A 25,107-nucleotide genomic window follows, 5' to 3' on the forward strand; every position below is an offset into this window, starting at 1 on the left:
CGCCGGAGCCACCCAAGCGCCCTCCCCCTCTCCCGGGACCTCCAAAACTCTGCGTTTGATGAATGCAGCAGCTCTTCAAATGTGGAGGCGGAGGTTTGGGGAGCTGCGCAGCACTCCAAACCGCCGCCGCCCCATTTGCAGAGCTGCTGCATTCTTCCGCGTTTGAAAGAAACATGGACGAATGCAGCAGCTGTGCAAAGAGGACGGTAGCAGTTTGGAGAGTGCGTGCGCACCTCTCCAAACCGCTGCCGTCCCATTTGGAGACCTGCCGTGTTCGTTCATGTTTGACGAGCGTGGCAGACCTCCGAACGGGACGGTGGCGGTTTGGAGAGGTGCGTGTGCACCTCTCCAAACTGCTGCCGTCCCGTTCGGAGACCTGCCGCGCTCGTCAAACATGGACGAACGCGGCAGCTGTGCAAACGGGACGGTGGCAGTTTGGAGAGGTGCGCGTGCACTCTCCAAACCGCCACCGCCCGTTGGGAGACCTGCCGCACTCGTCAAACATGGACGAACGCGGCAGCTGTGCAAACGGGCCATAGCAGCTTTCCCAACGAGCGGCGCCACTGCCCATTTGGGTGGAGGTGCGCGCGCACCTCTCCAAAGGCTTGGAGAGGTGCACGCGCACCTCCGCCTGTTTGGAGAGGTGCGCGCGCACCTCTCAGAACGGCGACGCTCATTGGGAAAGCTGCTGCGGCCCGTTTGCAGGCTGCCGCCTTCCTCTGAAGGTGGCAGCCTGCAAACGGGCCACAGCAGCTTTCCCAATGAGCGGTGCCACTGCCCGTTCGGTGCACGTGCACCTCTCCAAACGGGCGGTGCCACTCTCCATTTGGAGAGTTGCGCGCACACCACTGCCCGTTCGAAGAGGTGTGCACGCATCGGGCGACTGGGAGCCGCGGGTTGCCGACCCATGATTTAGCCATTTCCTGTCAAAGCCAAAAGCACAACAAAGCACTCAAAAGCACTTGAAAACTGGGTGAGAATTGCCTTCTTGTTTTCCTAATTGTCTACTTTCCCTGCCAAAAGCTTCTCAAATTTACTTCCCCCTGGGAGGAGAGAGGAAAGGGATTTCTTTTCCCCATCCTCCTTAAGAGCGGCCTTTGTCTACATTGGGAGAAAAAAGAAAAAGCCTTGTATTAAATTATACTGATTTATTGGATTTGCTGCCTTTCTACTTTTGGTCCAAAGTTCCTATATTTACAGAAATGGACTATTCTATTTATTAATCTAAAAAGGGGGACAAAAAAAAGAAATAAATAAACAGATACTGTCTGAAAAGGTTTTGAAGTACTCTGGGGATATCTAGTGAATACTATTGGTAAATAAGCTTGCTTACATTTTGGACTGACCTTGGCATTAAGATAAAAACCTGAAACAGCTGGAGATGAATTTGGCTCAGACTTGTGGAGGTGGACTCTTACTGATTTTTGTTTGAAAAATAGCCTCCACCAAGGACTATTTATAATTATTACAAAATGGAGAAGGATCAGCCACAAACCTCGCTTGACTATAACCTTATACTTGAAACAATCTAGAGAGTCACTGAAATGTCTATCTCCAGATTTAATAATTTACCTGCCAACCTTAAGTCACAAATTGAAACCCAGACTGCAACTAAAGAATTTACACTTCAGAATATAACAAAATTGGAAGATATTACTATTGAGACAGAGGAATATAAGCAACAACTATCCAAAGAACCAACAACTTTAAAAGTACAAGGAACTATCACTATGGCAAATAACCTTAAGGACCAACAACATACTATGGGAAAACCTAATGTGCAAGATAGTGATGTTAACACAGAGGACGTGGAAGATCAACAAAGACAGTTTCCTGAAAGCCTGGATAGCCAAGCATTAATTACAAAATTGGATAAGACTCTCTATTTAAAGCAGATGAACCCAGACTGAAGAGGAATCCAGACTGAACTGAAGATAAAGTTTTTAGAGCAAATACAGAGACTAGAACTAACAGGGCAACAACATAATGATTACAAATGGTTTGGGTTTTGTGGACCACTGATGGCTAGATGGCCTCCTTTGATTCAAATAATATGTATTGGAGAGAAGGGAGACCTATCTGGCAATTCAAAGGCCTTGGTCTGAAAACCTGATTGGCAAAAAAAGAGAGAAAAAGCCAGTGTTAGATTTAAAAAGTGAGTTCTTAGAGAACCATTAAAGGTTATCCTTTTAGTAATCAGTGACCTATCAGGATCTAAAATAGAAAAGGTTTATGAGATAGAACTAGAATGTGTTTATGTATCTATTAGGCTTATTTTGGACATTATAATTTGTGCACTGATGTAATGGAAATTTGGTTTATAGATCCCACGTTTGATGTTAAAAGACATTTGATTATTCTATTTAAGAATTAAGAATTAGCTAAAATTTAAAACAGAATCTGGTTGTGTATAAATAATTGTAGATTGATAAACATAGGCTGTGGTCCTGTCAGTAACATGTGATGTATTAGGATGTGAAACAGACAATGTTTATTAGGTAGAACATAGCTACTCAGCCACTTTGTACGTGTTAGATGCTATAGTTTTTGCTGTAATGAAATAAGGGAAATTTGGGTTGTGAATATTATTTTAGGATGTTAAAGGCTAAATTTGAATAATATAATTAAAATTAAAATTAGGTAAACTTTAATAACAGGACATAGATATATCTCAATGAAATTGAATTGACAAATTTTTCAACTGACCATGCTATTTCTAGAAATTTATTAGTTTAAACTGGTTGTATGAAATGTTAAGGGAAATTGAGAAGGATGTTTTGATAATGTAATCTGAATTATGTACTGAAAACTCTGTTACTGAATCTTTGATTACCCAGTCATCATGATGCTTTCTAAATATGCAGATTGTAACTGAAAAACCAATAAAATTTGGTTTTTTTAAAAAAAGAGTTAACCCATTCAGGGTTTTTCCATCATGCTGGAGAACAGAGAAAACATTACTTCTTTTTCACAGAGAGTAGAATACAAAGTTACATCAGAGACACATATATGTAAAGTTGAAAGGTATATAACCAGATTTAACCACAATAAAATTCCATTTGATGTGCTAAGAGGCTCTTTTATAAGCTTCTATACAACTTAGCTTTTGATTATTAATCTTCCCATAACAGGAAAGATTCCACTACTGAGTAATATTTTAACTTAATTTCATATACAGTATGAATCATCTGCTCAACGGAAAAAAGTATCGAAAATAATGCCTTAAAGCAGCGGCCCCAACATTTTGGGCACCAGGGACTGGTTCCGTGGAGAGAGATTTTTTCGTGGACCAGAGGGGGATGGGGCTTCACTTCTTTTGCATGACCCAGTTTCTGGCATACCAGAGACTGTTGCCAGTCCGTAGACTGGGAATTGGGGACCCCTGCCTTAAAGTATCATTCAATTTATTGTGCTACATTATTGAAAAACATAATTTAAAACTTGTGTAGTTACATTCAGTTAAAATAAAATACCAAGCAAGAGGAAAATGAACTTCTAAGTTAATCATTACTAAATACTTCATAGTCTCAACATTGTTAAGTAGAAAAACTGGAAGGTTGAGCGGTATGATTTTCTTTAATCCTGCTTGCTATCCAATCAAAATATTTATGTGCTTTAAAAACACTTACAAGGTAGCTTAGAATCAAATTGTTTAAACTATGCACACTTTTTTCCCATATCATACAGATGGCTACTAACACAAGACAGATTAAGCTTTATACTGCTACAATATCATGAGATTCTAACAGCTTCACCATGAAGATAAGATCAAACTAATGTAACCAATATATTTTATCACATGCTAAAAATAAGTATAAAAACATCCAGCAGCTTTGGAAATAATTGCAAACTCTGATAAGACTTTCTCTTTTTACTTCACTTTTGCTTGCCACATATGGAGAAATGTTTCCAAAAAGACTTAAGATTCAGAGATGAATAAGATTCCAGAGATATATGTACAGACATATGTTCAGACAGCTTTGGCTTAAGCCATTTACTGTACAGTTTTAAATATTAAACACAACCTTGTGAAATGAGCCTGGAAATTAGGCTAGGAATCAAGGTAATTATGATAGGAAGATGAAATTCCAATAATAGTCTTGTACTTTATTTTGAACCAATTGCAATTTCCAAATAGCCTTTAAAAGTCAATCTCATTTATTACATTCTTAAAGACTTCCAAAGTGTGACACACCAGCAATCTTCATGTTGATGTGGTTGCAGCTGAAATATCAGTTGAAAGTAATAAAAGATTTGAGCCATAGTAGTTTCAGAATCTGAATTTACAATATGATAAAAAAAATCTCCCCAAATGAAGACCATGATATTAAGAGAAAGTTTAAAATTTCCCAGAAACTTGAATATCAGTCAGCCAATTGAGTAATCACCTATCATTTTATTTTAATTAAATCTCATATTTGTTCATCCTTATCCCATCCATTACCATTTCCAAGCCTTGACTTCCACTGCCCTGATTGCATCTGCTAGGCAAAAAAACAACAACCTTGATATCAGTTCTTTTGGATACCAATATTTATTTTTATTTCTACACATATGCACATCTTCCTTTCTCCCTTCCTCCCTCACTCCCTGCATCCCTCCCACTCTCAAAGAGCTGATTGTCATATTTAAAGCTCTACATGGCTCCAGACTGTATTCTCTGTAGCAGGGGTCCCCACCCCCCAGTCCGTGAACCAGTGCTGGGCCACGGCATGCTAGCAACCAGCCCACACAAACAAGGAAAGCCCCATCCACAGGATGCAGACAGCACACAAAACCATGCCCCCTCTGGTCCGCGGAAAAACTTCTCTCCACGGAACCGGTCCCTGGTGTCCAAAAGGTTGGGGACCTCTGCTCTATAGAACTCTATAGGATTGCCTTGGGTCCACTGCCTCTGGGTCTCACCTACATAAGAATCTTGGTGGGGTTCTTGTCAAGTTTCTGGATTTAAGGTGAATAGGCAAAAAAACTAAAATATTGTCTAAAAATATGACTACAGAACAAAAGGAAGTTTTAGGAGAATTAACTGGATTTGAAATAGTTAAAAAGATTAAATATTTGGGGGTATATCTTTCAGCTTCAAATGTGAAATTGTATAAAAATAATTATGAATTGTTATGGTTAAAAATACAAAAAAGAATTAGATAGGTGGAGAAAATTACAATTGTCTTTATTGGGAAGAATTGCAGCAGTGAAAATGAATGTTTTGCCAAAATTTTTATTTTTGTTTCAAATTATTCCTATACTTAAAAAAGACTCAAATTTGGAGGAATGGCATAGAGGTATCAATAAAGAGCCTTGGTGGAGCAGTGGGCTAATGCCTCCTTAAGTAACACCAGCTGCCTGCAATTAGTGCAGGTTCGCATCCCACCAGGCTCAAGGTTGACTCAGCCTTCCATCCTTCCCAGGTAGGTAAAATGAGGACCCAGATTGTTGGGGGCAATTAAGCTGACTTTGTAATAATGCCGCTTGGGGTGTGTGTGTGAAAGCCCTAATAAGCAGGCATAGAATGAAGGCTACTGCTAAGCTTGTAAGCCGCCCTGAGTCTTCGGAGAAGGGCGGGATATAAATGGAATTAAAATAAATAAATAAATAAATAAATAAATTTATCTGGGCAGGGAAAAGACCGAGAGTTAAACTTAAGATAATGCAAGATATACGTGAAAGATGTGGTCTTAAAGTGCCCAATTTTAAATTATATTATGAGGCTGCGGCTTTATCATCAATTAGTAATTGGTTTAATTTAACAGAAGGGAGATTATTGAATATTGAGGGGTGTGATTTGTTATATGGCTGGCATGCTTATTTATTGTATGATAAAAAGGGTGGATAATATTTTTAAGACACATATATTAAGGTATGCCCTGTTGCGAGTTTGGAAAAAATATCGATATAAGTTAAGTTATAAAATACCAACTTGGGCAATACCTAAATATGCGATAGAAAATATAAATGTGGGATTTAAACATGATGTGACTACATATAAAGAAATCCTTAGACTGGAAAGGAATGTATGGCAATTAAAGCCATTTAATATTTTAAAAGAGGAAAAAATAGTACAAACTTGGTTTCAGTATGGGCAGATACAAGCTAGATGGAAAGAAGATCATAAAATTGGCATCTCGATATCAGATGTAAATTTGGTAAAACAAATTAGAGATCAAAGTCAAGCGCATATAAAAAGGATATATAATGCATTGATAGAAATAATTCTGAAACCGAACTTGTTAAAGATTGTATGATAAAATGGGCCCAGAATATTCAAGAGCCAATTACGATGGATACTTGGGAAAAAATCTGGGTCAGAAATGTAAAATTTACACAGACACAAAACTTAAGAACTTTTATAAAATGTTTTATAGATGGCATTTAGATCTTAAAAAATTAGCATGTATCCAAATTATCAGCCTAAATGTTGGAGGTGTGGTTGTGATGATGCAACGTATTATCATATATGGTGGACTTGTAAAAAGGTTAAAGCTTTTTGGATTAAAATTTGGTGGAATATGCAGAAGATATTTAAGAAAAAGATAAGGTTTTCTCCAGTTATTTTTGTTGGGTATTATTACAGATTGTACTGTGACAGAGACTAAATTGATGTTGCATTTAATAACGGCAGCAAGACTTTTGGTATCGCAATATTTGAAGAAGGAGAAACTGCCTACTATAGAAGAATGGACTTTGAAAGTTTCAAACTTGGCAGAAATGGCAAAAATTTCAGCATATTTGAAAGAACAATCGCAACAGAGATATATATTGGAGTGGAGAAGATGGGATCGATTATATACAGAATAAATATGGGACTAAAAAGTTTCATTTAGCATATGAATGAGTATTAGTATAATTATTAGAATTATAAGATGTGTTATTATTTAGTTATGTTTAAAGGAGTTAAAGTGCGATAGGATTTAAAGTTTAATTATAGTTATTTAGCATATTTTAGTTTAAGTTTGTTAAAGGCAATACCCTGTATTCAGCTCTGGGAAGTCGGGGGGGAGGGGGAGGGAGTGGAATTGGGGCTATGTTTTAAATGTACTGGATAATGTATGTTATGTTTATGTTTAAAATGTATTGTAAAACTTCAAAACTCTTTAATAATAAAAAAAGAATCTTGGTGGGGTTCTGAAAGTGGACATTCTTGACTACTGTCCCCATGTTTTGAAATTCCATTCCCATATCCAGTCTGTTCCTTCACTCCTGGCTTTCCAGAAAGCAGCTAAAATTTGTCCCTTCCATGTAGCAGAGGAGGAGGGCTTACTGTGTCTGAAAGTAGCAGGTGCATAACTTTGTCTATTGTTGATAGTTTGGATATTGCCATTAATTCAGTTTACATTGCATTTGGGTTTATTTATTTATTATTTATTATTTTTCAGGGTTGCATTTTAGGACTTGTTTTTGATTGTCAGCCACTCAGATCCTTTGAGAGCAGAGGACGTACAAATAAAATAAGACAATCCCTCAGTGGTATTAGCAATCATTCCATGCACCACTTCCTGAAAATGGCTCATCAAATGAGAGCAAAGCCTGTAATCACCGGTCTTTCCTCACGCCCACTTCAGTGTACATCTAGAAGAATACCCCCTTTTCTCAAAATCATTTGGGAAAACACAACACTTGCCTCTTGTTTCAAGCACACTTTTGTCGAGTCTCCTCAATATCTCAAGAATGCCACACAACCTTCTGAACTTAGCAAACTATTCCTTCCCTGCTAGATTAATCAATGACACAAGGGCTCTGGCACAAACAACTGAAATTCAACCAAAAAAAAATGGGTTCCTGACTTATGGCATTATATAAATTGTAGAATTGAAATCCAGGAAACAGAAACATGCTTACTTGATAATATTCCAACTCTACTTTTTCAAATATAATCATCGTACTCTTTTTCATTATCCTGCAGAAATCAGGAGGAAGCATTATCTCTTTTTATATGGAACAAAAGACAAAGTTGTATCCAACACACACACACACACACACATACAGAAAAAAAATAGCTGAAAAGACACAAGGAATAACCCAGAATTAACCACAGTGAAATTCCATTTGTATTTTTTAAAAGGCTCTTTTGTAAGATTCAGAATACAGCTTAGCTTCTGAATTGTATTTATCTTCTTCCCACAGCAGTGAAAGATTCCATAATTAAGCAAGATTTTAACGTATTACTATTCATACATTACTTGCACAGCATAAAAATGATAATAAAAAATGAACATGCCAAAAAATATATACGACGTACGGTTCAGTTCTCTAAAGGTACCAACTTTATAAAAATATGTATATCCACATAAACAAAAAATTCTTAAATTCTATTTTTTTCAAAGATGCAGTGTAAAATTAACTATCTTAAAGAACATTAATTATGGATTTTTACAGATAAAGACTGATTGACAGATCCCTTGGACTTTGTTTTCCTTATCTAAGAAATGAACTATGAGAAGAAGACAAGATTATGAAGACAATAGTCATATCTAGTTGCCTTTACTGGAGTTTTGCTGATAAAGATTGGTTAACATAGCATTTTGATTTTCTCTTCCTTAACTAACAGATGAGCTATGGAGAGAAAAGAGATGATGTTTTATTTAGAGACAATGATAAACTATTGTTTTTACCTCCTGGGATGAAGAGAGAAAATATTTTATTCTATACATGTGTAATACATAATACAAATGGTCCTCAAATAGTAGAAATTTTACTTTCCTAATTTTGAAGTTTTCTAAATATTAGAATGCTTATAATTTGAAATGATTATGAATCAACTGTGTATCAAGGATTATAACATTACAATAAAAAGAAAAAAAGGAGAAAAAAAATACTGAGAGCCAGTTTGGTATAAGAAACTGTGAGTTCTAGTCCTCGATTGGTCATGAAAGACAGCTGTAAGACTTTGGGCCAGTCATTCTTTGTCAGCCCAACCCACTTCACAGAGTTGTTGCTTTGAGGAAAAATAAGATGGAGGAGTACTATATACTTTTGCTACCTTGAGAGATAGAGAAAGGTTTACAAATCTAATAATAATTCTGACAAATGGATTTGCTCCTTCCTTTGTCCTCTGAATTATTCTGAAAACTGGCACCCGCAGGGAATTTATAGCAATATCAATATCAAATAGCGTTTAGATTTATATATCACCCCATCGTGCTTCACAGCATTCTTTGGGTGGTTTACAATGTCAGCATATTGCTCTCAACAATCCTTATTTTACCAGAAGAATGGAAGGCTGAGACAACTTTTCAGCCCTATCAGGATCAAACTACAGCTGTAGGCACTTTGGCTGCAATACCACACTTTATCTACTGTGCCACCGGGGCCCTTTTATTTATGAGCATAATTGACTTAATTTACGGCTTTATGAGTGCAGAGTACTTAACGTTACCAATTATTTCAAAATTAGAAATACCTTGTATCCTTGTATATATTAAATATGATGTGATGTTAATTATTCAAGAAGCCGATAAATAAATGAACATTCATCTCGGAAATCCAATCTACTGGCGAATCTGTAGCCCTGAAGATATTGTTAAATTATACCCTTCTGTAGTTATTCCATTTTGTTTTTGGTGCCTTCCAGTTGGTGTTTATCCCTGGTGGACTGACTGGCCAAGTCCCCCTCCAATTTTCTTTGCAAAGTTTTTCACAAATGGTTTGCAATTCCCTTCTTCCTAGGACTGAGAGGGAGAAAGGGAGGATTGGCCCAAGATTGCTCAGCTGGCTTTGTGCCTAAGGAGGAACTAGAACTCATGTCTCCAGTTTGTAGCCTGATGCATCAAACTGCCTCCCTATCAAGCATTAAAATATTTGATTGATCAAGATAACAAAAACACAGAATGCTATATCTTTTGTTCATTAAAAAATGCTTTGATACATACTTTGGGATAATCCAATTCAAAGAAGGTTTCCAAGTTGTTAATAAGATTAGGATCAACACCCTTTAAAGGCTTCAAAAGTGAAACGCCTGGAAGCTTGCTATATGGTTGTTTATCTGTTGCTTTCTTGTTGAGGTGTAGGTGCCTAAAAGAAAAAAGTGCCATTTAAGAAATGCAAGAATAAAATGATAATTAAACTTTAAACACTCGTATGCAAATATTCGTGTTTGCCTTGTCACAGTTTCATTGCAGTAGCAACTTTTTACAATTCTGCTCTAAATAAGAAAATGTTAAAGGAAACCTCATGCAAAAAATATGTAATAATGCTGTAAGTCAGTGATGGTGAACCTTTTAGAGACCGAGTGCCCAAACTGCAATCCAAAACCCACTTATGTATCATCGGGTGCCGGGTGGGTGTGGCCCATTGGATGGGCGTGGCCCATTGGATGGGTGTGGCTGCGGTGGTAACGGCAGACTAGGTGGGACTAAAAAGTTCAATCAATCAATTCCAACTTTGCGAGATCTTTCCCCCCCCCCGCAAGAAGTTGAAATTGATTTAAACTTTTTTTTTGCACATGGTGGCGGAGGCCTAAAGCAAAAAGGGTTTATAAAACCCAACTTGAAGGCCTAGGACTGGGATGATGGCGCATGTGCCCACAGAGAGGGCTCTGTATGCCACCTGTGGCACGCGTGCCATAGGTTTGCCACCATGGCTATAAGTCAAAACATTGATACTTTTACCTCCATTCCATATTCCTGATTGCACTAATGTCCTGAAGATGAAAGGGGAAAATGGGTGAATAGGTCAAATATTTTTATTTTATTCTAGCAGTCTATGTTTGAGAGACACTTCTAAATGCCAACACTTCTAATCTTCTGTCTCAGAAAATAACATGGTTCAAATAGACAAAAAGATAGAAATTAACTCCTTCATTCACTCCATCAATCCTGAGAAAAATCCCTCATTGTCACAGAGATTTCACTCAAAATAAATCCAAACAGTAGTGGAGGATATTCTACTGGCAAATGTACTCAATTCACGTTAATCATTAAACCCTGCCCTACCCTCTTTTTCACAGTCTGGAGATTTCTTTTTTTATATAACTAAATGTATGTTTACCAGATGCTTAGAAAAAAATCATTTCCAAAAAAATATCTATGCTTCAAAAATGAATTCCGTATTACTTCATCAAAAATGTCAACAACAACAAAGAAACAAAATATGCAATATGAACAACTATTTCATTGCAACAGTAATCATAAGTCATTGATAGAATAGTGGTTTAGCTCCAAAAAGTGTAGAACATTGCAAAAAAAACAATTTCAAAATTAAAAACTTCATTTTTAATATGAACAGATTATGAGTTCTTTATTAGCATTGCTAATAATATACTCATAATATATACAAATCAGACTCCACCATATGGGAACTGGTAACCTCTGATAACTTATACTATCTCCCCGAGCATCAGCAGAATACTTTTCCTTTCAACTAATTAAATGTAGTCTGCTACCCTGCGGTGATGACAACATTTCTTCCTTACAACTTGCAAGTCGGTTAGAAAAAAGCACTTTCCCACATACCTAGCAGATAGCCCATACTTAACTCAAGATTTATTTTCTCTAAACCTGAATCCTGTTCTCTCAGCGATTCTCATTTGTCAGGGCTCCATAATTATATTTCTTAACTCTTTTGCCACAAGCAAGCTATTTTGTACACTTATTCCATCTGATGGTTTTAGTTTTCCACTTAATGTAGAATGGTGAAAAGCAATTTCTCCTATGCATGAAACCAAATTCCATTTTTAATGAAGATATACCAAGATCTTTCAAAACATACTAAACTGCCCTGTGTTACACTCGTAGGTCTATCTAGCTCACTGTAATCTATAATAATAATTATTATTTTGTAGCTCTATTTGTAGATGCCCAGGACTGAACCTGGAAACATCTACAACTGTAGGTTTAACGTCAGGCTATAGACCTTTATTTTCTATGTTTTCCCATTTGCTCTTTATCTTACCTGCTATAGCAACTTAAGCAGCTGCCCATTTTAGGCTATTTGAAAGCTACTCTCTCTTTGAATATTAAATATATGCGCATTGAAATGTAATGGTACAAAAAGAGAAAAAAATAACAGGCTTTTATCAGTTTTAGCCACAGATATTGAACCCAAATCAGATAAGCTACTCCATCTTCTTTAGAGGAGAGTAAGAAAACACAAAATACTTCTGTTTGAAGGCATTTATAGATATTGATTCCTTTGGGTAGGAATCAACAGGTTTCATTAGTGACTGAATATTCTTACTCACAGATAGTTCATTCAGTGGTGAAAGGAAGTTTGTCAATTCTTCAGAACAATCTGAATCCTACAGTACTGTGACCTACAATTCAATGCGAGCTTCATCTAGATCCTATTAATAAATACTTGAAGAAGGACAGATTAGTGCTTGGGGAAGATACATTAATTTACTGGGGGTAAACACTACAGCATAGACTGATTTTTTTTCTAAGCTGGTTGTTGTTGTTTTTCTTACAACCATGGAGCATTCGTGCCTTTTTGCTGAATCTGCTTCTCTTTTCTCCACTTTACCAACCTTAGGTAGCTGGCCAGATTTATGATTTATACCAGGGATCAGCAAATTGCAGCCGCAGGGCCAAATCCAACCCATTGCCTCTTTCGCTGAGGTCCTCAAGCTGATGGACAAGTAGGTGGCAGATAATAGGCCCAAATCTCAGCCACGCTCCCAGGGAGAAGAGCAGGCCAAGAGGCAAAGGGCTAGAGCAGGGTATCTGGGCCAGCAGGCTATCAATGGCCTCCTTGCTGGTAGGCCTGTGCTGTTTTATACTACACATACTCTTAGTCCAAGGGTCCCCAACCCCGGTCTGTGGACTGGCACCAGTCTGCGGCATGCACAAATAAGCGAAGCCCCGTCCACAGGATGTAGGCAGCATGCAAAACCATGCCCCCTCCTTCCACAGAAAAAACTTTCTGCACGGAACCAGTCCTTGGTGCCCAAAAGGTTGGAGGCCGCTGTCTTAGTCAACAGCATTTGTCTTCTCTTTGGGTTTTTTTCCCCAGCAAGCTTTTTCTCTGAAAGCTTTACAGGCCTGTCCATTTACTACTCTCTCTTTAATGCCTTACCCTCAGCTACACCTTCAAGTCCAAGTAACTGCAGAAAGCAAGCACTGTTTCATTTAACTTTTCAAAAACCATACTAGGAGCTACAAAGCACGTATAGAGTTTAGGAACTGCAAAAGGATTTTTGGACAGCCATGGTTTGACTGTCTCTTAGCATACATGTTACAGGAAAGATTGCCAGGCAAGCTAGCTTTATTTCATTCCATGTACCACAAAGAGAATATATCTATATCTTTTATCTATTAACTATGCCCCTAGCCATATACGTAGCTATGTACCTGTATCGCTTTAGTAAAGTTTCGTGGCCTCCAGACAAGGCTCCATGAGCACGAACTGGCCATCAAGCGCAAAGAAAAACGATCTCAGGTTTGGGCTCACACGATCGAGCACAACCATACTTTCAATTTTACAGAGGCCAGAGTCATTGCTCATGACACAACTAAGGGCAGCCGCCTGTTAAGAGAGGCTTAGTTATCCAATCAACATTCTGTTAACTGGCATATTGAGCTATTGCCAGCTTACAAGATGCTGCGCCGACATGAATTATCATGCAGGAAGACTGAATGGATAAACCAAGGATCACTTCCCCCCCCCGGCGCGAGCAGGGGGGCAGAGGATAGTAACCTCTCACTAGCCGATACATCAGCGCAGCAGGAGATGAGGAGGAGGCAGACCGGACCCATGGACATCAGGAAAGGGCATCTCACCAACGTGGACAGCAATGCCAGCACGATGGAGGAGCGACCAGCCGAGACGGCAGCAATGCATGCAGGAGAGTCATTCAGGCAGCGAGATGATCGCGTGCGGCAAGACGAACGCTCTCGGTGTGGAGAGAGGCAGAGCACCAAAACTTAAACAGACGTCAACTAGCCCAACGGAAATAGAATCAATGCAATTGATTGCGGGAGGACAGGGGCCGAATAGACCCGTAACGCGCTCATTAGCTAAACTGTTGGCTTCAGAGAGACTATAAGAATGTGCCTCTCAATCCTGGCTTACACTCTGACGACGTCAGCAGGTGGTGATGAAAGCTAAGTTTTAATAAAATTTTTAGCCTCAGTGTTTCCAGTTTTGTCATGAATATACCCGAGAGTCGCATTTTAAGGAAAATTTTATATTTATATTTATGTGTGTGTGTTTATACATATACACACATGTACACATTCATGCACATACATATACATATGCTATACACGTACACACAAACACACAGACACATTTATATATATTTACCGTATATCACATACCATTTAGAATACATAGCGGAAAATACATCAATCCTGGAACTATGTATTTTACAAAATCACTACCTCTTACTAAAAATAGAAACCATACCTTAACCAATTAAATACAGTATACTGCTCAAAAAAATAAAGGGAACACAAGATAAGACATCCTACTATTAAATAAATTGTGTTGTCTAAGTGTTTCCTTTATTTTTTTTCAGCAGTATATATTATCTACTACTAGATAGAAACATAGTTTCCACTACAAGCAACTTTCAGTGGAACATCCAATCAGATGTACAATATTCCATTATCTGCAGTTTTGCTCTAGGAAGTATCTATCCCAGAAATGCCAAGCATCAGCCTGCTTGCAAAAAAAACAACCCTTGATTGGCAATTTTTGACTTCTAACTCTAAGACATATATTTATTTTATTATTTATTTATTTAAATTCCATTTATATCCCGCCCTTCTCCGAAGACTCAGGGCAGCTTACAAGCTTATGGAAGAATTGACATAAGGAGATTGCATTGGATATAGGCTTTGAAGCCCAATTTGAAGTGCTGGCTTTAATCTTCAAAGCCCTATAAAATTTGGCAGCTATATCCTCATTTGATTGTTTCTCCCAGACAGAAATAATCTGCCCTGTACAACCATCTTAAGGGCTAGTGAGAATCTCCTCTTCCCCCCAATTAGAAAATGAACAGGAGTCCAGGGACGTGCATTCCCAATGGTGTTCTCCATATATTAATACCTGGGGCATGGGGAACTTCCACCTGGCTTGTATTTCACTTAGCAATTATGAACTTACTCTTCCAACAGGCTCTAGGTATAGAAGGTAGACATGGACTACTAATTTTCCTAATCATTTATATACAGATAGTCCTCATTTTACAAACATTTGATTAATGACCGTTTGATGTTACAACAGCACTGAAAAAAGTAACGTGACTGGTTTACACACTTATGACTGTTACAGCACCCCCATGGTCTCGTGATCAGAACTTTGACGCTTGTCAACTGGCCTGCATTTGGGACAGTTGCATTGTCCCAGGGTCAAATGATCACCATTTGTAACCTTTCCCAAAAAGCAAACTCAATGGGGAAAGCCAAATTGGTTTAATAACTGCACGATTCACTTAAAAACTACAGTACTTTGCTTAACCACTATGGTAAAAAGGTTGTAAAATGGGGCAAATCTCACTTAACAACTGAGCTCAACAATTGAGCTCAATTCTGGTCATAAGTCAAGGACTACCTGGATACATATTCTTATACTAAATATGTATGTATTGATTAAGGAGGAAATATTGTGTCTAGGCATTAGGGTTTTCACATTTTTACCATACAGCCAATTTGGTTTAGTGATTTAAGACACCAGGTTAGAAACCAGGAGACTGTGAATTCTAGTCCTGCCTTAGGCATGAAATCCAGCTGGGTGACTTTGGGCCAGTCACTCATTCTTGTCCCAACTCACCTCACAGGGTTGTTATTGTGAGGAAAATAGGAAGAAGACAGTATGTTGGATATGTTCACCACCTTGAGTTATTTGTAAAAATAATAAAAAGTGGGAGAGTGCATGAATATGTATGAATATATGTATGCATGTATGTATATATGTATAAACCGATTATCAAGACTAACATTGGGATGCCAGATATCATATGTCCAGTTAGCTAAATGAGTCATCCATTATCTGCATTCCCACTTTTCTTCCCCTACTAAGTCTAAGAGATGAAGATAAAAGGGTACAATTTTCTTAGAATACTGTAGTATAAAACTAGTGAGTTAGAAAGGGATGGCAGTAAAAATAGTGCCATTCCTTTTATCGTGATGTGTTGCAAGTTTCCAATTAGTTTTCTTACAATTATTAAAAAATCAGACGACATAGAGATCAGAAATCTTTTCTAATCTTGAATAAATAAGAGACAGAAATGGAGATAAAAGAGCTACCGACTATCTAAGCTGAATTTAACACATCTTCTGATTGGGTTGCAGAAACTGAAGGGGAGGTACAGTAATTCCCATCAGCTTATAGTTCCATATAAACTCCTATATAGACCTGCTGTAAATAGGGCTTTGTTAAGAAGACTCTATTTCAAGCTCCTTACAATTTCAACAACAAAAGGATCAAGAACTTGGAGACTGAATATTTGGTCACCTGAAGAAAAATCTTTTTTAGGACCAGGTGAAATGGCTCGAATTTATTTGTAGGAACTGCAACTGTGAACTGAAACTGAAATATTAAAATCACTTTGAGGAATCAGAATAAACTACATTAAAACAGTGGACAAGCTGATGGGAATAGAATAGTAATATACTCAAAAAGAATGTTGTTAATTATGTGCTTAGCTTTAACCAAATAAAGGTAAAGGTTCCCCCGCACATGCGTGCTAGTCGTTTCCGACTCTAGGGGCCAGTGCTCATCTCCGTTTCATAGCCGAAGAGCCAGCGCTTGTCCGAGGACGTCTCCGTGGTCATGTGGCCGGCATGACTAGACGCCAAAGGCGCACGGAATGCTGTTACCTTCCCACCATAGTGGTCCCTATTTTTCTACTTGCATTTTTACGTGCTTTCGAACTGCTAGGTGGGCAGAAGCTGGGACGAGTAACAGGCGCTCACTCTGTTACGCGGCACTCGGGATTCGACCCGCCAAACTGCCGACCTTCTGATCAACAAGCTCAGCGTCCTAACCCACTGAGCCACCGCGTCCCTCTTTAACCAAATAGGACTGTATTTATTAGCATTAGTGCCTCTATAGATCTTCTGTGTTTGTAGTAGATCCATTCATATGCTTGTGCAATATTTGTGTAACACCAGTGTATACTATAGATAGATCTATTGCATACATAAAGAAGAAAATGTTAAGGAATTATGACAAACTGCAAAAGTGCTAAATGAGGCACCTACAAAAGTTGTAGTGAAACAGTAGTAACAGGATTAAAAAGTTGAAGAAATAAAAGAAACTGGAATTATACAAAAACTAGAACAAAACAACACCCTAGCAGATTAATAGAACATCAGCTTCAAGCAACATAATTTTAGAGTCTGCATAATGGCATCCCTGCATGGATAACAATAAAATCAAATTGTCTGCATAGTGATAGAAAATGAAGAAATGAAATCCCATCAGTCAGGGGACTTTCAATTGAAAGTTGTGAAACATATCAGTGATCATTGGCCAGGTTATCTACACAGGACCACCTACCTCTCCCTAGGGCAGAGGTAGGCAACATTGGCTCTTTTATGACTCGTGGACTTCAACTCCCAGAGTTCCTGAGCCAACTGGGTCAGGAATTCTGGGAGTTGAAGTCCATGAGTCATAAAAGAGCCAACGTTGCCTCCCCTGCCCTGGGGGTATCTACTCATCCACCCAGATAGGGTGGGCACACTCCTAGTTCCTTCTCTTATACACTGGCATCTTATGGGGGCAAGGAAGCATACTTTTTTCTGCAGCAACCTCTCCCTGAAGTTCAGCAGGCCTCTAACCATCTAGCCTTCTGAAAATAAATGAAAACCTGGGTTTCCCCCCCCAAAAAAAAAATGCTCGGATAGGGTGAGGGGAGAGAGAGGATTTTGAGGAACTGTATGCTAGACATTTAGCTCTGTCTTCATGTCTTTTATGGTTTAATATGTTTTATGTATTATGTTTTCTTATCAAAATTTTTAATTGTTCTTTTGAAGCTGCCCAGAGTTTGATATAAGATGTATGGATATATACAGTAATGTATATACAGCTTGTATTGTTTACTTTTGTTTAATGATTTTTTTAAGCCAATGTATGTTACCCTTGAGTGATTTCAGTTAGGCAGCCTTTATACTGCCTAACCGTCCAACTTCCAACATCAGGCAATAAAGAACAGTGAAAAATAGTTCAATCAGGAACATCAACATATAAAGGGGGGGAGGGGAAACGAATAAAAAAGAAATGAGATTTTTGTAAAGAAATCACAAGAAAGTGTATATAGCTGGGGCAAAATTAGTCAGGAGTAATCATAGAAAAGCTCTAATAGGGTTATATTAAATAAGATTAAAAATACATGGAAGTATAATACTTAAACTCTTTACAAACAAGAACGTAGAATGATAGATACATTTATAGAGAGGCTATATTCAGGAACCAACTCCACTAGGAAGAGATGTAGGAGGCAATAAACCAGTTATGAACTATGGAAATATCCAGCATACATGAACTATTCACCTGAACTATTTAAAACTGGAAGAAAAGAGTTTCTTTGTGCTAACAGCCCCATATAATCAAATATTAGAAATATTTTTTTACTCTTTTATTGATGATGTTTGGACTGACATAGTTAATGTTTATTTTTGTTATAAAACCCCATAAACTCATTCACTAGGAACATGTGGGTTTATCTAATAAGAAATATACATGGAACAAGGCGGTAATACCTAGAGAAAAAGGAGGGGGGAGGCAAGAAAATAAGCAAATTGTTGAACCACTGCATTATCATGCAAACAATGTGTAACTTTAAGATCTTACAAAGAATAAAGCCATATAGGAGGAAAGAAAATGCCAGAAAAACAGGCAAGTTTAGAAAAAGGGACACGAGGTCAGATCAATAGATTATGGAGAGAACAGAAATTTAAAAAGGAAGTTTATCTTTGTTTTAATGTTTGCAGCAAAGCTTTTGTTTATCTGAAAGTGAAGTATATTAAGGGTAATAGCTGTGCCAAAATACCTGATTATTCTTCTGATCAACCTTTACAATACTTGTCAGACCCTTACACTACTTCAAGATCAGAAAAATACAATAACTCAGAATTGAAAAGAGTGCTTCAGAATATTTTTCCCATATCTATTTAAACTTAGAGAGGAAATATAACAATAGTAGTACAAGAAAAGGGCACATCTAGAATTAAAATGAGACTAAAACACTGTCATATATGAAGATGTTCGTTTATTAACTAAAAATAAAGAAAACTTGTAAAATATAAATTATTTAAATAAAAAGGAAGCTAAAAAATCTTGGTTAATGATAGTATTAAAAAAGCACATATTATGTCAACCAGCATGTTAATGACCATACAGTTGATGGCAAATAAGTGAAGGTAGGGCACACCTAAGGAAAGTGGCAATTATAAACACAGACAAATTCATGAAGAATGAGGATATTTCTATGATAAGGTCAGAATAGTTAAACCAATTGCTTTTTCAGTATAGCATACAGCTGTGAAAAATTGGAGAATAAAAAATAACAGGAAATAAAGACATCTGCAAGTGATAATGATGGATTTGAAAGTGTTTGCTAAGTGTAACTTGGGCTGCAAGAAGAACCAATCTATATTTCTGGTTGAAATAATGTATGACTGCTATCTTGAAGTTATGATCAACAAACAGAAACTCACATATTTGACCACGTGATACAAACAAATGATGGACTGAAAGAAAACCCCTATGAATGGTAAGGTTAAGGGAAGCAGAAGATAGGAAAAACAATAGTTAGAATCAAAGTGATCGCTGGAATATCACTGGAGAAGCTACAGATCAGTGATGGCGAATCTTTTAGAGACTGAGTGCCCAAACTACAACCCAAAAGACACTTATTTATCGCAAAGTACCAGGGCAGCATCAGCATTGTGGTACCCTCGGGGGGGTGGGGGAGCAGGGGACATGGCCCACTGGGTGGGCTTGGACCACTGGGTGGGTGTGGCAAGGTGGGTGTGGCCAGCTCAACGTCACTCGCGTCAGGGGCACCTGTGTGGGCCTGGGGCAGATCCGAGGGTCTCCAGCAGAGGGGGGTGGGACCGGGGCAAGCGCCAGGGCATGGTCCACTGTAGGAGCCTCACCGTCCCTCTCAGGCCATGCAGGGGGGGCCCTGGACAGTGACATGGACTGCCTGGAGCCCTGGGCAGCAGAGGTCAAGCGCCCAGCCCGGCCCTTGAGCTCCCACGTTACCGGGACCCCACAGTCCTGCGTAGCCCAGCTGCACTTCCCCGAGGGGGCGCCCAGCTGCGCTTAACTCCTCCTCGAGGCTGCTGCTGCTGCTGCTGCTGTGCTCACTCTCCTTGGCCAGGTTGCTCGTGGTGGGTGCAGAAGGGCAAAGTGCATGGGTCAGATGGAGGCCCACTCCCTCTCCTTGCGAGGAAGCCTGGCTTTGTAACCAAGGCATCCTCAGCAATATTTTCATGAAATTGTAGTCCAGAACTGTTTTGTCATTCACTACTTTATAGGAGACTAAAGAAAGATGGAAGAAATAAATTATGTAAGAAATACACAAACGGTTGCTTTTACAAATCTCCATTTTATCAACAGCAACTGCCCTACACTTCTCTTGAATATTGCTATATAAATAAAACCTTAAACAGAACACTATTGGGGAACACTCTTTTCCCAAGCTATCTTCTTTTCAAAGAAAGTACCTTTGGCTGTTTTGCTTCACATAACGGAAAAGGTACAGAGATCTATACATCTCCCCTATTGTGCGGGAGCTGTTCAGGGACTACTGAATAGAAACAGAGCCCGAATGCTAAAAATTAAACAAGACCATTCATTCACCCTCAAGCTGCTCCAGTGTGACACCTGCTTTTTATTTTAAACAGGCTACAGGAATACCAAAAGAAAATCCTCTTCTTGCAATCATCCACACATCAGTTAAATCAGCTTGGGGATCAATGATAATCTACTGAGGAAGGTGTGTACTGTGATCTCTGTTGCTCTCTGCCCTCCAAATGCACCGGGCTTTGCTAATCAGTATGCATGCAAAGATGGGGTGTACACGTAATGGATGTAGGAGTGTAGCCACTTTGACTCAGGGTGTGTGAATAAATGCCCTAACACTAAATATACCTTTGCAACTATCTTGCCTTACCACAGATTTCTTTTAATCGTGTCCTTCAACTAAGCCAATACAAATATTTTTATTACATTACTTCCCAGTAGAGAAGAACTGTATATTTATTTCAAACTAGATACGCTATGTCTGGATTTTAAAACAGATGATAGTGATGGTTAAATTGGGTTGAAAGGCTAGAACTAAGCAGCTTGCAATATATTATTCTATCTAAAGAGAAATCAATCTGTTCCATGCATTACTTTTCTTTTTATAAAATCAAAAGACTTCAAATGGCTGACAGTTATGAAATACAGGAGCAGATAAATTATGCAAGTGTGTATCTCTCTTTTAACTCAAAATACTATTTCCTAAGACTATAAATTTGTAAAAATGTTTTCAAAGCATGTTTTAAAAACCAACATCTTAATTCTTTATGCAATATATACTTATTTCAGCCAACTGGCCTATATAAAAATGATAAATCTTATTCTTTACACAGTAAATAAAGCCTCTAGCTGTTAAGGGAGAGATGTAGAGGTTACTATGCTACATAGTATACTAAAGCTATCTGTGCTATATACTAGTTACATTTTTTGCTCTGCTCTGTAGGTATTACAATATGTATTGTCTCCTGAAATACTGTATATAAATTTCTTCCTCACAGACTTAAAACAAATCTAGTCAAAGTGATTGCACCACTGTTTTAACTAATAAATCCTATAATAATCTCCATGTTATAGAATTCCAATTAAAATTCAGCCATATACAGATTTAATGTTCTTAATTTTCTGCATTGCAGAAATGGTTCCTCCTATCATGCTAATACTACCTGCTTCCTTGTGCTAAGTTGCTACAGACAAAGACACAGCATTTGTGGAAATCTCAAACATCACATTGTGCTTGAAGGAGGACAAACAATACAGCCACCAATACAACAAATAATTTAATTTTCCACATCAATATTAAAATTGCTATTTATGTAATCATCTTCTAAATATGATTAATGATGTTAGATCTTTTTAAACTAATCCTCTTTCTTTTCATATAAGTTTTCAGTGTTCAAGAGATTAAGGAGTTTTTCACACTACAAAAATGTGGTATATAGTTGGAGAAATTAGACATAAGTATCCCAGTCAAGTTATGAAAGCTATTTAACTTGTTTAAAGGAGAAGAGCCAAGAATTCCTTCAAAAGTCTAATTTCAAATTCATTAGTTTTAAAAGTTAAAATATTATCAACGTTTGAAACACAAAGCCATAGAAAAATCAGTTCAAAAGCCCCAAATGACAGTGCCAGCAAGAAATCGTTGCATTTATTTCTAAACATTTTGCATAAGCCAGATGGCTATTCATTCTAACCAATAACCGGCAAGAGAAATTAGGATTTTTACAAGAGGTCAAACTGTATCCATTATAAGTTTTCAGTGGTCTTCACCTTCTTTTGCGCATTCCAAATATCGCAACTAACGCATTTCTATGCGCTGATTTCACAATTTAAGACTATTCCAAGGAGCATTTATTCATCTGCCCCTTACAACACAGCTACGGTAGGAATCTGACAAACGGAAATGGAATTAAATCACGCGTTAATATATCCCTTGCACAATAAAAACCTGTCTCCCTGAAAAAGATCCTTAAAGTCAACCTTCAAGCCATTCAGGATTCGTATCAAAATATTATATAGCCTGGCGATAATTTAACAAGGAGGAACACGCCCTCCCAGATTTAAACACTAACATTGGGGAGATGCAAACGTTGTCTGCCAAGTACTTTTTTTTTGGGGGGGGAGGGAGGCATCGAGTATGGCATCTGGGAGAAGGAGAAGGAGAAGGAGAAGGAGAAGGAGAAGGAGAAGGAGGAGGAGGAGGAGGAGGAGGAGAAGGAGGAGGAGGAGGAGAAGGAGGAGGAGAAGGAGGAGGAGAAGGAGAAGGAGAAGGAGAAGGAGAAGGAGAAGGAGAAGGAGGAGGAGGAGGAGGAGGAGGAGGAGAAGGAGAAGGAGAAGAAGGAGAAGAAGAAGGAGGAGGAGGAGGAGGAGGAGGAGGAGGAGGAGGAGGAGGAGAAGGAGGAGGAGAAGGAGGAGGAGAAGGAGAAGGAGAAGGAGAAGGAGAAGGAGGAGGAGGAGGAGGAGGAGGAGGAGGAGGAGAAGGAGAAGGAGAAGGAGAAGAAGGAGAAGAAGAAGGAGGAGGAGGAGGAGGAGGAGGAGGAGGAGGAGGAGAAGGAGAAGGAGAAGGAGAAGGAGAAGGAGAAGGAGAAGGAGAAGGAGAAGGTAACTGCAGCAAATAAAACACCACCACCACTTCGTTACCCCAGGATCCACCGCTGAATCCTGGCGGTCTGTATTGAAAGAGACCACTGCAACGCTTCCTTCGAGGAGGATCGAAGCGGCTGACTTACATACAAGCAGTCCCGAGACAAAAGGCAGCCAGCCCCCTAAAAGCTTTACTTTAGGGCCGAGTTTAAAAGCATACCAACCCCCTTGACAAAGACCCAGGAACGCAGGAGGGGTTACGGGGAGGACTCGTGCGGTTAAGCGGCAGTGACAAAAATCGATAAACGGTGGCGACTCGGCTCTCGTCTTAAATCGTTTCTCCAAGCCAAAAGGTCGGACTAGCCCCCACCCCACCCCACCCCACCCCCACCCCCACCACCGAAAGCGCAGCCAGGAGCTCCGAAAGGCGCTTTTAGCCCACCGGAGAGATTGGAAGCGTCAGCTGGGGATGAACGAGAACCGCCGGAGAGCGCCCCAATTGGGGGGGGGAGGGGGAGGGGGAGGGCGGGAGGAGAAAAGCGTGAGGGGGGGGGAAAGGCGGGAGAGAAAGCCGTGAAGGCGTCCCCGGCGGGGGTGGTTTCCTCCTCCTCCTCACTCCCCCCCCCACTCCAGGGCTGCAGCCTGAGCGAGGCAGGTGCGTCGCCTCTCTCAGCCTGGGAGGTTTGGGAGGAGGGGGGCGGGGGGAGGGGGACGGGACGACAAAGCGCGGAGGCGCCGGCGAGGAGAGAAGAGAAGCGGCGCAGTGGGGGCGGGGGCGGGTAAGCGAATGACCCCCGCTCCAGTTTGCCCGCGCGCGCGCGCCCGCGCGTGCGTGCGTGCGTGTATGTGTATGGAGCGGTGGGGGGGGGGTTTGAAGGGCAGCAGCCGGCAGCGGGAGAGGCCTCAACTTACGTGTAGATGATGGACAAGAAGTGCATGAGCCAGAGGACCAAGAAGAGGATAAGCCCGAAGACGGAGAGTCCTTCCAGGGCCAGATCCAGCATCGCCATCTCCGCCCGGCCGCAGGGCACAGAGGGGCGGGAGGGGAGGGGAAGGGGGGGGGAGAGCTTTGACGAGCCGAAGCGGCGGCGGCGGCGGCAGCGGCGGCTCGATAGGAAGGCTCCGCCCCCCTCGCTGGCTGCCCTCACGTTCCCCCTCAGACGCGGCGACTTCTCTCTTCCTTTTCTAGCTGCCCTTCTCTTCCACGAGCCCCCTCTCGCCCCGCCCCTCCTCCTCCTCCTCCTCCTCTCTTTCTCCCGGCTGCCCTTCCACCCGGCCGGCGGCGGCGGCGGCGGCTGCTGCCGCTGCTGACAGGCTGCCTCGCGCTCTGCCGGCCCCCGCCGCGGCGTTTCGCCTCCTCCTCCTCCTCGGCCACCCGCCGCTGGCAGCAGCCGCTCGTCCGCGTTCTCCTCTCTCTCTCTCCCTCACACTCATAAAACAAACGGCCTGGGCTCGCGCGGAGGAGCTGCCCAGGCTCCGCCCTGTCACTGTCATCCGCTAAAGCCACGCCCCTCCCCCCCTCCTCGCTCTCCTCTCCGGCGTGGTCCCGTTAAATCCGCCGCGAGGGTGGCGCTGGGCGGGAATTGGTGGGGGCGGTGAAAAGAGCGAAGGTGAATCAGGATGTGGCGGGAAGGCAGGAAGGGTCGATGTCGTCATTTATTATAAGGCATGAGAGAAGTTGCGCTGTAAAGGGGGGGGATGACGCTCCGTCCTTTCCTCCTTGCGAAGGAAAAAGGGCATGGTGGCGGCGCACGAGGGAAACCTAACCTTTCTCTCTTTGTACATCTCGGGAGCCCTTCGCCACGCAGCAGCCGCATCGGCTACCCTCCAGTCTCT

At 40.3% G+C, this 25,107-nt stretch overlaps 1 protein-coding gene across 2 annotated transcripts in view; it reads right to left on the minus strand.

Moving 5' to 3' along the window:
* Positions 1-24,686, minus strand: part of UGCG (UDP-glucose ceramide glucosyltransferase) — a 48,501-nt gene extending 23,815 nt beyond the window's left edge. Inside the window, exons 1-2 of one of the 2 annotated variants that reach the window (XM_083351236.1) lie at positions 24,184-24,686; positions 9,867-10,008 (exon numbers count right to left, since the gene is read on the minus strand). In XM_083351236.1, coding sequence (XP_083207362.1) covers positions 9,867-10,008; positions 24,184-24,281 — 240 coding nt within the window. In that variant the 5' untranslated portion in view covers positions 24,282-24,686. Of the gene's footprint in view, positions 1-9,866; positions 10,009-12,175; positions 12,394-24,183 lie in introns of those variants that run through there. The other variant, XM_083351237.1, reaches the window with a different exon arrangement.
* Between the last annotated feature and the right edge of the window lie 421 nt (positions 24,687-25,107).

This window comes from Vipera ursinii (assembly GCF_947247035.1).
Source record: "Vipera ursinii genome assembly, chromosome: 2".
Lineage (NCBI taxonomy): Eukaryota > Metazoa > Chordata > Lepidosauria > Squamata > Viperidae > Vipera > Vipera ursinii.